General features: G+C 52.2%; 1 protein-coding gene across 1 annotated transcript in view; it reads right to left on the reverse strand.

The window, feature by feature from the left end:
• Nucleotides 1–13,442, reverse strand: part of LOC100088694 (sodium channel protein type 11 subunit alpha) — a 36,108-nt gene extending 22,666 nt beyond the window's left edge. Inside the window, exons 1-11 of the mRNA XM_039913966.1 lie at nt 13,200–13,442; nt 12,637–12,755; nt 11,917–12,000; nt 10,715–10,876; nt 9,253–9,347; nt 7,169–7,387; nt 6,192–6,252; nt 4,006–4,147; nt 3,634–3,831; nt 1,990–2,166; nt 1,277–1,403 (exon numbers count right to left, since the gene is read on the reverse strand). Coding sequence (XP_039769900.1) covers nt 1,277–1,403; nt 1,990–2,166; nt 3,634–3,831; nt 4,006–4,147; nt 6,192–6,252; nt 7,169–7,387; nt 9,253–9,347; nt 10,715–10,876; nt 11,917–12,000; nt 12,637–12,755; nt 13,200–13,433 — 1,618 coding nt within the window. The 5' untranslated portion in view covers nt 13,434–13,442. The remainder of the gene's footprint in view (nt 1–1,276; nt 1,404–1,989; nt 2,167–3,633; nt 3,832–4,005; nt 4,148–6,191; nt 6,253–7,168; nt 7,388–9,252; nt 9,348–10,714; nt 10,877–11,916; nt 12,001–12,636; nt 12,756–13,199) is intronic.
• Nucleotides 13,443–14,101: the final 659 nt, after the last annotated feature.

Consider the following 14,101-nt stretch of genomic DNA (forward strand, 5'->3'; position numbering starts at 1 on the left):
GTACTAAGCACTGGGGAGGATAAAAGGAAATCAAATTGATCACAGTCCCTGTCCCACGTGGGGCTCACAATCTCAATTCCCATTTTACAGATGAGGTACCGAGGAACAGACAAGTGAAGTGACTTGCCCAAGGTCACATAGCAGACAAGTGGTAGAGCCAGGATTAGAACCCATCACGCTTCTGACTCCCAGGCCTGCGCTCTATCCACTAGGCCATGCTGCTCAGATCCTGAGCTCCAGGTGGGGAAGGACATACAAGTGTGACTGGCAGTGACCAGAAGGGAAGACAGTCAGCAGGAGGAATGCCCAGGGAAGGAGCTGTGGATGGTGGATCCCCAGCAAGGCTGTGAGGGGAATTATGGTAGTGGAGTTAGGGGAATGGAAACTCCTGGAACAAGTTGGGTGGAAGCAGCGTGGCTCAGTGGAAAGAGCCCGGGCTTGGGAGTCAGAGGTCACGGGTTCGAATCCCAGCTCCGCCACTTTCAGCTGTGTGACTGTGGGCAAGTCACTTAACTTCTCTGGGCCTCAGTTACCTCATCTGTAAAATGGGGATTTACTGTGGGCCCCATGTGGGACAATCTGATTACCCTGTATCTATCCCAGCGCTTAGAACAGTGCTCTGCACATAGTAAGCGCTTAACAAATACAAACATTAAGTTCCACATCAGGAAGAGGCAGTCCCTCCTGGATCCAGTTGGAGAGTCTGCCGTGTAACTTACTCCTGCAGTCGTTGAATGCTTTAATCAAGTACAGACTAATTCTCTGTTGACAAGCCAAGAGTGTGTCCAAGGATCTGTATGTGGAACGTGGTAACTCGAACAGACTCACGGTTGCAGGGAGGGAGCTGGACCTTTGCCTTCCCGCCAGCCTCAGCGGCCAGCCCTACAAAAGCAGGACTTACAAATTGAAACCCAGGCGTTCCTTGCATCTTTCAGGGGTGTTCAAATCTGTAAGTCATGGGATGATAGCAGCCAACTACTGGGGAGATCTTAGAGTGAACCAGTTTGGAGCCCCGGCCTCAGCTGTAAGAAGCCATGGGCACAAAGACCTTGGGGCTTCACCTGGGCCCCCAACCCCAAAAAAACAAGTTGCAAGATAAAGTTAGTTTTTTCAGCCACAACCCAAATTACCAGACACCCACAGGGGTCCAGCCATCCATGAGGTACCATGAGAGGGAAATTGGGGCTCCCAGGGGTAAAGGCAGGGTGGGAACAAAGAGGCCAGATTGGGGAACAGGCTGATGATGGCTGAGGCCTGAGGTCCCAGAGCCACTCACCCTGCATGGTGATGGTGACGATGCTGACGGCGCTCAGGGCCCTCTGTCTATGAACGCTCTTGCCCTGCTCATCCAGGTAGTCCACAGACAGGTTCTGGGACAGTCGCTTGGTCTGCTCCAGCACTTGCTGCACGGAAACACCAAGAAGCTGGAAGCTCCTACCGCACTGGGACCTGATTCGGCGGAGGCCTACGGCCCTGGGACCCGATCCCGCTGGGGCCCGTAGGGCTGGGACCCAGTCCGGCTGAAGCCCACAGGGATGGGACCTGGTCTGATCAAAGCCCACAGGGATGGAATTCGGTCCTGCCAAGGGCCGCAGGGCTGGGATCCCACTCAGTTGAGGCTGCAAAAGTCAGGTTTCAACAGGCCTGGAGGGGGCGTTCTTCAATGTGCCTTCCCCTCTCTGATTGGCCATGAGACTCAGACCTAGTGCTTCACAAAGAACCTGTCCACGTGCAATGTGACTTATGACTCTACTCCAACTCTTGGCAAGAACATGTCAGTCGAGGGGACTAATTTGCTGGGAGGGTGATTTCCTCAGGTGGGGAGTAGGAGAAGGAGGAGGAGGAGGGAGGGAGGCCCAGACCCCAGAATCTGCTAGTGGACAGGCTAGTTTTCAGGTGCGGGGCTGGAGATATTTAAGTGGCGCAGAGTCTCGACCCCCTTGGTAGGGCCGGTCTGATCCCACCTCAACTTGTGGGCCCAGCTCTCACCTTGGCAGCTCCCACTCCCTCATCAGGTTCTGGCCTGGGGACCGCCTCATCCATGCGGCTTCGTTTCCAGAAAGACTTGCTGTTGGAGCTTTGGAACTTTTCCCTTTTCTCCTTGGCACGGGTTGATGAGTCCAGGGAGCTCAGGGATGACCTGTCGATTCCCATAGCCACCAGCGCCTGGAGAAAGAAGGAGCAGGTGGTGCAAGTATTTGCCCGCTCCACATCAATTGCCAGCTGCTGACCCCAGGGAAGACAGAGAGACCGGGCCCTCAGTCGAGCAGCTGGTGGAAAGGCAAACCCGGCTTGGGCAGACTGGCTGGCCTCACCCGTGCAAGGTAGGGGGCTTGGATGGGCTGGGACAGATTGGCCCTGCCACCTCACCTGGGGCAGGGGCACTCAGAAATCCCATCCCCCGGCACAAGGTTCTCCCTGAACTTTCTTGACTCATTGTGGCATACCTGTCATTTTAATACCTGCCTCCTTCACTAGATAGTAATCTTGGGGTGGGGGGTTTGTAAGCTTAAGGAACTGTCCAAGTTCTTAGTACAGTGTTCTACAAACAGTAATCATGCAATAAATACCATCGATTGATTGATTGATTGATTGATTGATTACTGGAGCTTTAAAATGGTTCAGCCAACTTGCAGCCTCCAGTTTGTACCTATGGAGTGTGTACCCTCGCACTGTTGAACACGTACAGGAGTCCCACAATTCCACCTTCTCAGCCCCACCAGAGTCCTGATAGGTCCAAGTCAGGCTGATCGAAAAATACAAGCTCAAGTCCCACCCTCAGGTTGCTGATAGTTTGGGCATGGCTGGATTGGACCCCCTCCCCGCATCCAGTTCCAACTCTGACAGGACACAGAGGGGCAGAAGCTGGATCCACAGTTAGTAGAAGATGACATGAAGTCAGCCAGATGTTGAGGGGATTTATACATGGCAGTGATGGTGGAGATGAGCCTTGCCAGGATCCAAATCCAAGCCCACCCGCTCATCCAGGTGTCCCCCAGAATGCACAAAGGATGAACCCCCAGATTCTCCAGCACTCTGGCAGCCCCAGGGTTCCATTTGTGCCTCTGACGGGTTCCTGGCTGGATCCCAGCTTGGCCTCTTGCAGGGAAATGGAACTTAACTAAGAACAGGTGCCCCCATATTTCAGTCCTAGAGGGCAGAAGGGCAGCCCAAGCACTCCTAACTTATAACACAGGGAATGGCCAGCTCCTGCTCTCCCTGCACTTCCACCAGCCTCTGCCCACATCTCCAGAGTTCCCCACAGCCATGCTGACAGGGGCCTCCCACTTCCTCACCGAGTTCCCAGTCTGGCCTGGTAAATGAAATACCAAGCCACTTGGGGGCCGAGGGCTGAGCAAGAGCCTCGGAGAGCAGGGTCCTGTCCAGGCAGGGATCTCCATTCTTTCATTCAATTGTATTTACTGAGCACTTAATGTGTACAGAGCACTGTACTACATGCTTGGGAGAGTACACTATAACAATAAACAGACCCATTCCCTGCCCACAAAGAGCTTAGTCTAGAAGGTAGACTGCCTCAGCCCTGCAGCATGACAGTTGTCCTCCATGTAACTACCGGGATGGGAGAAGGGACAGAGGAGGAAGGGAGTCAACAGTCACTAATACTTCACCAACCTCCTCCTCCTTCCGTATGAGCGCAAGCGCTTCCAGGAACATCTTCTCCTTTGCCTGAGTTTCAGCAGCCACGTTTTTATTCTGCTCCTCATATGCCATAGTGACCACTGCCAGAGTCAGGTTGATCAGGTAGAAGGAGCCCAGGAAGATGACGAGGACGAAGAACAGCATGTAACCTGTCCCAGATGCTCGTAGAGTCTGTGAGAACAAAGCAGGAGTCCGATCCTCCCGTCACCCGGCCCACAATATGCCCTGTTCCCTTCCACGGAGCTAGATGTTGGGCCAAGCCCAGTCAGATCCACACTGGGCTGCAGACTGACCAAACCTAGGTTAAGATCCGGGAGGCCCCACTTGCTAGTGTCCCAGAGGTACCTGCTGGTACAGTAGCTCCCAGGAGTCTTGGGTCATCAGTCGGAACATGGAGAGCATGGACCAGCCAATGTTATCGTAACTCGTGAAGTTCCAGTTTGGGTTCTCCCCAGATTTCACGCACATGTATCCAACCGGACATGACCTGTACAAAATAGGTATCCAGGGAAGAGAGGGGTTACTGCCAGCTCCTCGGATCAGAGGGTGTTTACCTTGCTGATGTCATGGATCTGCTTTGGCAGAGCAAAGTTCTGGTCGAGCAAGATCGGCCCAAGTCCCAGGAGGAAGCCAATCATCTGGACCCTGTGAGCCCAGGAGGAAACTCACAACACAGACCCACTGAGCCCAGGAGAAAAGCAACCATCCAGATCCACTTGCACCCTGTCCCAGATCTGAGCCCAGGCCTGTGAACATAGATTCAGACCAGGATGCAGATAGACCAGGAAAAGCCCAGATTTAGGAGGAATTTAATCCAGCCCTCTGGAGGCAATGGTTAGGAAGGTCTCTGGGCCAGGCAATGTTCTGCAACAAGGAAGCTAAAGAAAGTCAGAGTTTACCATGAGGTCCTGGGGTTCCTTGAATGACCTTTCAGGAACTTTGAGGGTGCCTAAAGCCAGCAAGAGCTAAACCCAGGGACACCCAGGAGTCAGTGACTCACCAGAACAGCTCTAGGGCTTGGGCTATTGGGAAGAGAGCCTTTAGTTTCCTGAATGACTTTTGCTACAATAGGCAGTGTGCATGCAATGGGACCGCTGGCACTGCTGTTGCAGAAGCTCATTGAAGCACCTGTAACAACTGCCTACAGTCATCCGATACTAACAAAAGGCGTCCTGAGTTCTGCTACCCCAGGAGCATACCCCCACACCCATGCCCCCAGCGATGCTCGAACAATGAGGGAAAGAATACAATCGGCAAGGCCGCATATCTTCTAGGACACAAACAGCAGAGAGGGTGGTGCATCAAAACGATTGGACCAAGAGGGATGAAAAGAGCTGAGGAACACACGGCCAGCTGAAGGGGGAGACTGGATGTTCGGGAGGCTGCACTGCTAGAGGCCAGAAGCCAAGATGAAAACCCCAAGAAGATGTTCCTTTATCCATATCTGACTAAGGGTCAGAAAGAGGAATAACAAAGATGTCTTTCACCCCATGACCACCTGTATCCATCCAGCATGGGGTAGGTCCTGGGTAAATACCACCAGGTTGGGACCAGGGCAGCAGTGCAAAGTAATTGGTCATCCCCCCTACAGATGCTCGTCTTGTGGACATCGGGCAAGCCCTGGGTGGCTCCAGGAGCACCAGAAGTCAATGGACAACGGGTGGGACTGACTCCAGAGATGGAAGCTTCTCCGGCGTCTAACACTCCAGACAGTGCAGCCACAGCAGAGACCATTGGCTCTGGAGAGTCGGTCAAGGTCAGGAGGAGTCTCAATCCTGCTCACACTTGCACCTTGTTCCCAGCCTAGCCCCCTCCCTGCAGATCAAACTAGCCAGCAAACACCCGTCTCCCTTCCCCCCCGCTGTACCCAAGGCACACATAAGACTGTGTGAAACCCACTTCACTCTCAGCTCATCAGGGCCCTAGCTGGTCTGAATGAAATCAGATTTCGAGTGGGTTTCTGGGAAGTTTCAGAAGGTGGTTGTGTTCACACAGCATTCTGGATCCTGGAAACAATAATGGCCCAGGTAAACAAGCCACATCATTGTTTCTGTTTATGCTAATAAAGCTCCAGGATCTTCCAGTAGCCTCATTACTGTGCTTCCCTAGGGCCATTAGGAGGCAGGAACAGACCAGCCCCCAGCTCGAGTCAGAAATGAGCAGCATGACCTTGGTCAGCTTGGGAGGACTCTCCAGTGACCCGGGTCCCACCCTCTGGTCAGCCTGTACTGGGCCATTCACTTCTATCAGCTGGCCCCAACCTTTGGTCAGCCAGTAAGGACTCTCCCTTAACCTGGGTCACACCTCTTGGCCAATCAGTTAGGGCACTACCTTGTTCCAGCTCTGCCACCTGTCAGCTGTGTGACTGTGGGCAAGTCACTTAACTTCTCTGTGCCTCAGTTCCCTCATCTGTAAAATGGGGATTAAGACTGTGAGCCTCACGTGGGACAACCTGTATCTACCCCAGCGCTTAGAACACTGCTCTGCACATAGTAAGCGCTTAACGAATATCAACATTATTATTACCTTACCCGGGTCCTTTTTTGCACAGTAAGAACTCAGTTGTCCCATTTTTCCTGAAGTAGCAGGATTCTGCAAAGAAAGGCAGCCGAACTAAATGTCTGAATCTGGTCAGGCCAGGCATATTGGGTTGGGGGAGACTTCTGGACAAGGGGAACAGATCAAAGGTCCATCACCAGGACCCTCCAGGGAGCCAGGGGCGGAGGCAGGCTCAGCACACAGCTCCCGGGAGGGACTATTAGCTCCTTGAGGGCAGGGAGGGCATCTACTTACTCCAGTGTACGCTTCCAAAAACTGTACCAGTTCACTACTGCTACTAGTACCAGTGTTCGGCACACTTAATAAGTGCTACATACATAGCAGTGAGTGGTGGACTGGAGAAGGAAACGGAGGGGCATGGAGCATAGAAGCAAGAACTATGGCATATTCTCCGCTGAAAGCCCACATGTCTCTGCTGTGTCAGTCTTGCTGATGAGAGAAAAACACTGGGAACAGGTACTGGGAGGCACCATCAGTAGGTGGGTCGGATCACTCCAACAGGTAGTCCGGGAAGCTCCCTATATGTCAGTGTGGCTTAGTAGAAAGAGTATGGGCTGGGAGTCAGAGGGCATGGGTTCTAATCCTGGCTCCGCCACTTGTCAGCTTTGTGACTTTGGGCAAGTCAGTTAACTTCTCTGTGCCTTAGTAACCTCATCTGTAAAATGGGGATAAAGGCTGTGAGCCCCATATGGGGCAACCTGATTACCTTGTATCTACCCCAGTGCTTAGAACAGTGCTTGGCACATAATAAGCACTTAACAAATACCATCATTATTATTATTATTATTTACATCATCCACTGGGCCCTTCTGGGCTGGGGATGGCAGAAGTGGAGGTCAATGGGGAGACCTCTCCCACCAGGCCCCGCAGGTCTAGAGAGGCACCACTCGAGAAGACAGGTGAGCTGCTGGAAGGAGCATGTGTTGTGGCTCGGCTCCAAGACACTCACCATTGATGGCAGCTTTGCTCTGGAGGCAGCTTTCCTTGAACTCTGTGCTGTTATGGCTACAGCAGTCGGGGCTTTTCAGGACACATTTGTGTCGCAGGTTCCCCTTGAACAGCTGGAGGGCAATGAGGGCGAAGATGCTGAGGCAGAAGATCATCAGGATCATCACGTCCATCAGCTTCTTTACTGAGCGGAGCAGAGCCCCTACGATCACCTTCAGCCCTAGATGAGAGATTGACCCCACTGACCTTTTAGACCGCAAGCCCGTTATTGGACAGAGATTGTCTCTGTTGCCAAATTGTACATTCCAAGAACTTAGTACAAAGCTCTGCACATAGTAAGCACTCAATAAATATTACTGAATGAATGACTTGGGAGCTCCCCATCTGAGGTCTTGGGCTCTGGGAGGGGCTGATTCCCACATTCAGGATTTAACTCTTCATGGCCAGAACATCTCTGCCCTCCAGGGACACAAACCAAGCCTGGGGGACAAACATGACTCTGGGGTTCTGAGATCACCCCGAAACTATGAACCAGCATTTCACTTTGCTTCGGAGGTCTGGATCCTAGGGAACGACCCCAGTGGTTTCTCCCAGATCACAGGAACAGTCCCAGGGTTCCCCCTTGATCCCAGGAAATGGCCCCATTTGCTCCCTATGAATCCCAGAAATGGCCCAGTGGTTCCCCCTGGATTCCAGGAACTGCCCCAGTTGTTCATTCTACATCTTGGGAACGGCCCCAGTGGTTCCCCCTGGATCCCGGGAATGGCCATAATGATAGCCCCTGGATTCTAGGGATGTAAAAGTGGTATGTCTGCTGTGTGACCTTAGGCAAGCCACTTAACTTCTCTGTGCCTCAGTTACCTCCTCTGTAAATTGGGGATTAAGACCGTGAGCCAACCTGATTACCTTGTACCTACTCAACGCTTAGAACAGTGCTTGGCACATAGTAAGTGCTTAACGAATACCATAATTATTATTATTATTTCCTTGAGATCCCAGAAATAGCCCCAGTGGATTCCATGGATCTCGGGAATGGCACCAGAGCTTTCTCCTTCAGGAGACCATCAGACTCTGGAGGGCAGGAATGAGGGCTAGTCCTTCCACCTGCCCACAGTTGATGAGGATGATGTAAACATTTGGCCCTGAGTGGAAGAAGCATGGCCTAGTGGGAATAGCTCTGGCCTGGAAGTCAGCGGACCTGGGTTCTGATCCTGGCTCCTCCAGTTGTCTGTTGTGTGACCTTGGGCAAGCCACTGAGGCACTTGTCTTGCTTCAGTTACCTCACCTGTCAAATGGGGATTAAATCCTACTCCTTCCAATTTAGATTTTGAGCCCTTTGTGGGACAGGGACTGTGTCCAACCTAAAAATTTTTTTGTTTTTTTAATGGTATTTGTTAAGAGCTTATTATGTGCCAAATACTGCTGTAAGCATTGGGATAGATACAAGTTTATCAGTCCCCAGCCCGCAGAGAACACACAGTCTAAGTAGGAGGGAGTAGGATTTAATTCCCATTTTTCAGTTGAGGAAACTGAGGCACAAAGAAGTTAAGTTATTTGCCCAAGTTCACACAGCAAACAACTGGAGGATCCAGGATCAGAACCCAGGTCTTCTGACCCCCAGGCCTGTGCTCTTTCCATTAGGCCATGCTGCTTCCACAGGCTTCCTGTGCAGGCTCTGTGGATCAGTCACATAAACTCCAGAGGACACGGCTGTTTCTTTGTGATCCATGAGGACAAGGTGGAGAGCTTGCTTGGTCCCGCTGGATTATCTTGTATCTAACCCAGTACTTAGAAAAATGCCTGATACATATTTAGTGTTTAAATACCATTTTCAACAGCCAGGTTTGTGCAAAAGAAGCTATAGAAACAGCTCTTGCTTCCAGACCTACCTCTGCCTCCAGAGCTACCCCTGGGCACTCCTTTGAGCTACTGACCCATGTCTAGTGTTAGCCTGGCACCCTGGGGATGGCCAGTTTCTGACCCAGGTGGCAGACTGGCTAAGGAGGAAGGACAAGCTGGGATGGAAGGTGGAACCTCTCTGGAGCTCTCAGCCACAAGGAGCTGATGGAAATCCAGGACACTTACCAGAAATGACAGAAATGGCTTTCAATGCTCGGAGCACACGGAACATCCGCAGAGTGGAGATTCCATCCACTTCCTTAAAACTGTAGGACAGAATTCTGGGAAAACAAATTCTGACTTTCCACTTTGGCAGGGCACCAACTGAGTGACCCCCTTCCCCCCCCCCCCACACCCCCCAGACCTGGAGTGGCAGAGGCAGGACTACCGTACTGCCCCGCAGAAGAGATTTCAGAGTACCTTCTGCTGCCTCAGCCAGCTGCTCACACTCTTCTGTTTAGAGAGTCTCACCGGCACAGGTGGCTCTGGGGTGGCATCTACTGTTACAATAAACCACAAATGCCCTTCCAGGGAGGCCCCCACCCTATGTGTCTTTCCTCACAGGCCACAGTTTGCAGAGAGTCAGTCTCTAAGTGGAATTCCATTAAGCCTGAGACACCCTCTGCCACAAAGGCAGCACGCTCTCAGAACGCTTACCCGGTCCCGTCCTAACCCCCTTTCTCGCCTGCCATCCTAAACCCTTTCCCTTCTGCCAGCTTTCCCATCACTGCCGGTGACACCCCTATCTCCCCTCTCTGTCCAACAAGCACAGAGTGTCATGTCGTCTTCTGCTCCTCCCTACCTTTCAATTCTCATGTTCAAGCTACTGCTTAATCATGCTTGTTCTTCTTAGTCATCATAATAATCATTATGGTATTTGTTAAGCACTTAGTATGTGCCAGGTACCGTTCTAAGGTTACCACCTTGGCCCAAACTCTTGTCCGATTGCAGCAGGACTACCGGATCAGCTTCTTGGCCGGTCTCCCTGCCTCCAGCCTCTCCCCTTTCCAATCTAGACCATAAGGATAATCTATTTGAAGTATCTCTCCTTCACCCCTTTCTCAAATTCCTTCGGTGGATTTCCATTTCCTACAGTAGACTTCAAATCTGTCCACCAACTCTCCCCATCTTCCATATCATCCCATTCCACCCACCCGGCCCCAAGCCTGCCTTCTGTGTTCTTCCCCGGCCAACCTCCTGGCTGTTGCTGGCTCCAGACACATTGTCTCCGTCCCCGCTTCCCCACTGTTCCACCAGCCTGGACTTCCTTCTCCTTCCCACTGTTGAGACCTCAGCTCTCCCCACCTTCCATGCCCCTCTAAAATCCTGACTCTTCCTACAAGCTTCCTCAGTTAACTCCCAACAGCCACCCAACACCCACCATCAACCCATCAGGCACCTCAAGCACTTATAAATTTATTTACATCCTCCCTCAGCATTTATAATCAATTGTACAGTCAATTTATTCTTTCTGATTGCCTTGTTGATAAATATTTTTATGTCCATCTCCACTCTTAGAGTGGAGACTCTTTGCACACAAGGCTTGTCTAATGCTTCTGTAGTATTTTCCCAAGTATTTTCCCAGAGGCAGGGGAATGGAGCCGGGTGACCTTCCAAGATCCTTCCAGCACCTCGGAGTCTGACTCACGCTACAGTGATGACGAAGAAATCCAGCACGTTCCACGGATCACGGAGGAAGCTGAATTCATCCAGCAAAAACCCACGGGCCAGGATTTTAATCAAAGCTTCAGAAAGGTATATGCTATTGAAGACCAGGCTGCAGGGGAAGAAATCCAACACAAGCGTGAGCCTTCTCAGGGACCCAAAGGCAATTACAAGGAGAGCTCCTTGAGGGCAGGGAACATGTCTACCAACTCTGTTCTGTTGTATTTTTTTCATACAGCACTGTATGAAGTTAATCAGATTGGACACTGTCCCACTCCTACTTGGGGCTCATGGTATTAATCCCCATTTTACAGATGAGGTCACTGAGGCACAGAGAAGTGAAGTGGCTTGTCCAAGGTCATGCAGAAGACCCGTGGCAGAGCTGGGATTAGAACACTGGTCCTTCTGACTCCTGGGCCCATGCTCTAACCATTAGGCCCCACTTCTTCCCAAGTGTTTAGTACAGTTCTCTGCACAGAGTAAGTGCTCAATAAACACCACTGATTGATTGAACAGCCCTAATGCTAGCTGGGCCCCCTATCCCCACCTGGTCCAGGGACCCCACAAGGTTCCCACAGCCCCCAGAGCTGAAGCCCCACCCTAGGGCCTTTTCCAGTTGAGGGTCTAGAACAAAGTGGGAATGGGGAAAGTGCAGGCGGGAACCGGGAGGAACTCCGACTGACCTGGAGCCAGCTTGGTTGTGAAAGTTTCTGTCACAGTGATGATTGCCACTGGTTTTGTGGACTGGTTGTTTCTCAGGTGGCCTTCCTGCACCCTTGTACTTTATGCAGGAATAGGCCAGGCCTAGGACATCCTATCATTTCTCTACTCTTTGCCCAACACCCTGGAAAGGGTGTATGTGCAGCTCAGTGCAGTTTACTGTACTGGAAGAAGGTGGGGTTGGTGGAGGGGAGGAGGCTGAGAAAGAGGAGAAAGAAGAGAAAGAGGAGGAAAAGGAGAAAGAGAAAGAGGCAAGAGCGGTTCTGCCAAGTCAAACAAATTTCTTTCTCTGTGCCTCCCCTTTTTCTTTCCTCTCTTTCTCTCTCTCTCTCTCTCTCATTCCTGTGTTTCATGTCTGAGTGCACGAACAGGTGTGCAGGAAGCTGTGCCCAAGGCTGCTCTCAGAATCCTGTCCAGCCAAAGGGAGGAAAGCAAGTGGAAATAGGGAAAAATAGGCAAACTTACTCAGCAGTCTTGTTTAGCCCCGTGGCAGAGGCCATGAAGGCGCAGTTGACGGTAACTGTGCAAATAATGAACATACTGAACAGCGTTCATGGCATCCATTAAGGAAAGGAAGTGAAATGAGAGAGAGCAGGGGAGCACCCAGCCAGCGGAACCTCATTCCAGGAGCTGAGAGATCCGTGTGGAACCAAATGCAGCAAGTGCCCCATGCGGAACCTGGAGCTACAGGGTTCTTCCCAAAGGCCTGTCCCAGCCCACACCTAACTCCTTCGGGGAACAGGACTGAATGAGCGAGACGTACCTAGCCTCCAGCATAAAGTGGGGGTCCACTGTGCCGCTCCCATCCCCTACAGGTCCCACCAAGGTCTTTTTCAGCTGCTCCCATTACATCCTATGCTATGGAGAGGGAGAGGGGGGAAAAAGCTTTGCGGTTCATGTTGGGCACCCCCTGATTCTGCCTCCCTGGGACCTTCAGGAGAGGGGCAGAAGGGAGGGGGGGGCTTATGGCTCTGCCTGACCAAACAGGCAGGCCTCAGCCTGCCTTTTCCAAGCTGATGTCCTGGTCCATTTCCACAACTTCAATGACCACCTCTATGGGCATTCTCCTCTGCTCTCTCGCATGTCCTCCTGTCAACAGCACATTTCTACATGGAAAGAGGAAGGGAAGAAAGGTGGGAACAGCAGGTGGGAGGGAGGGAAAGGAAGAGCTGAACGGAAGGATATGCGTGGACGGAAATGGCCACCGCTACTCTCCGGAGTGAATTGAAAGGACTGAGCACGAACAAGGCTGGCTTGGCACTGAAGCGGTAGATGGTCCTCTTCCTGTTCACCACCATGAATGTCTGGAACAGAGCAAAGGGCAGCCTGGTCCACCCTCTTGGTTCAGCAAGGACTCCTGCTCATGACTGCCTCCTCCCCCTTCTCCCTCCCGTCCGTCTGTCTGCAGCTTCCGCTCCCCCTCCAAGGGAGCCGAGTCACTGGGCCCAGGACTCGGCTGCCCCAGACCCCCATTCTCAGGGGTGCCTTTCCCTACTCCCCCTCCCACACCCTCAGTGTCTGAGACTGAATCGAGAGCATTAGGGAGGCAGCACGCCTGGGATGAGGACACGACTGGCTCCTCTAAACCAGGTGCAGCAGTGAGGATGGGGAGGGGGGCAGAGGATTTTTTTGCGGGGGGAGTGATAGGAAGGGCCCACAGGACCCTGGGTGCCCAGGGCTGTGGTTAGGGCTGGGAGAGAGGCAGGCTGATGGAGGGAGTGGATAGCGTCCTCTGGAAGTGCTGGAACCTTGTGGTAACTGTAGAATGGGTCCAGGTCCTCCAAGGGTCTCCCCACCAGCTCAGGAGGGATGTCGCCATAGAACTGGGGAAGCTTCCGGCAGGCTTTCAGGTCCAGCTGGGGCCGCAGCTGGTCTTGTGCGGCCTGCTTCCCTTTGGCCCTCTCCACTTCCAGCCGCTTCTCGATGGCTGCCAGAGACTCAGGGGTGAAGGGACGGAAGTTGTCCGAGTGAGGCAGGGTCATGGGGTGAGATGCCGTGCTATCCATCTCTCCTGCAAGCAGGAAGCAAGCCCCAAATAAGGCAGGACCACAGGATGAGCCTCTCCAGCCCAAATCGAGCAGAATAGAACCCTCCCCGGATTCAAAGTGCTCCTGAAAGCCAACTTCTTCCACCCTGCCTTCCCCGATTCATTTAGAGGAGCAGTGTGGACTAATGGAAGCAGCATGGGCCTGGGGGTTAGAGGATCTAGGTTCTAATCTCAGCTCTGCCACTTCCCTGCTGTGTGACCTTGGGTAAGTCACTGCACTTCTCTGTTCCTCAGTTCTGTCATCTGCAAAATGGGGATTCAACAACTGCACTCACAAGAGAGGCAGCATGGCCCAGTGGATGAAGCACAGGTTGGGAGTCAGAAGGACCTAGGTTCTATTCCCTGCTCCTTCACTTGTCTACCATGTGACTTTGTGCAAATCACTTCACTTCTCTGTGTCTCGGTTACCTCATCCGTAAAATGAGGAAGAAGACTGTGAGCCCCATGTGGGACAGGGCCGTGTCCAACCCTATTATCTTGCATCTACCCCAGCACTTAGTACAGTGCCTGTCACATAATAAGCACTTAACAAATATCACAATTGTTATTATTATTATTATTATGAGACCTGACTATCTTTAATCTCTCCTATCCCTTAGTAGA

Source organism: Ornithorhynchus anatinus, chromosome 13, assembly GCF_004115215.2.
Source record: "Ornithorhynchus anatinus isolate Pmale09 chromosome 13, mOrnAna1.pri.v4, whole genome shotgun sequence".
Classification (NCBI taxonomy): Eukaryota; Metazoa; Chordata; class Mammalia; order Monotremata; family Ornithorhynchidae; genus Ornithorhynchus; species Ornithorhynchus anatinus.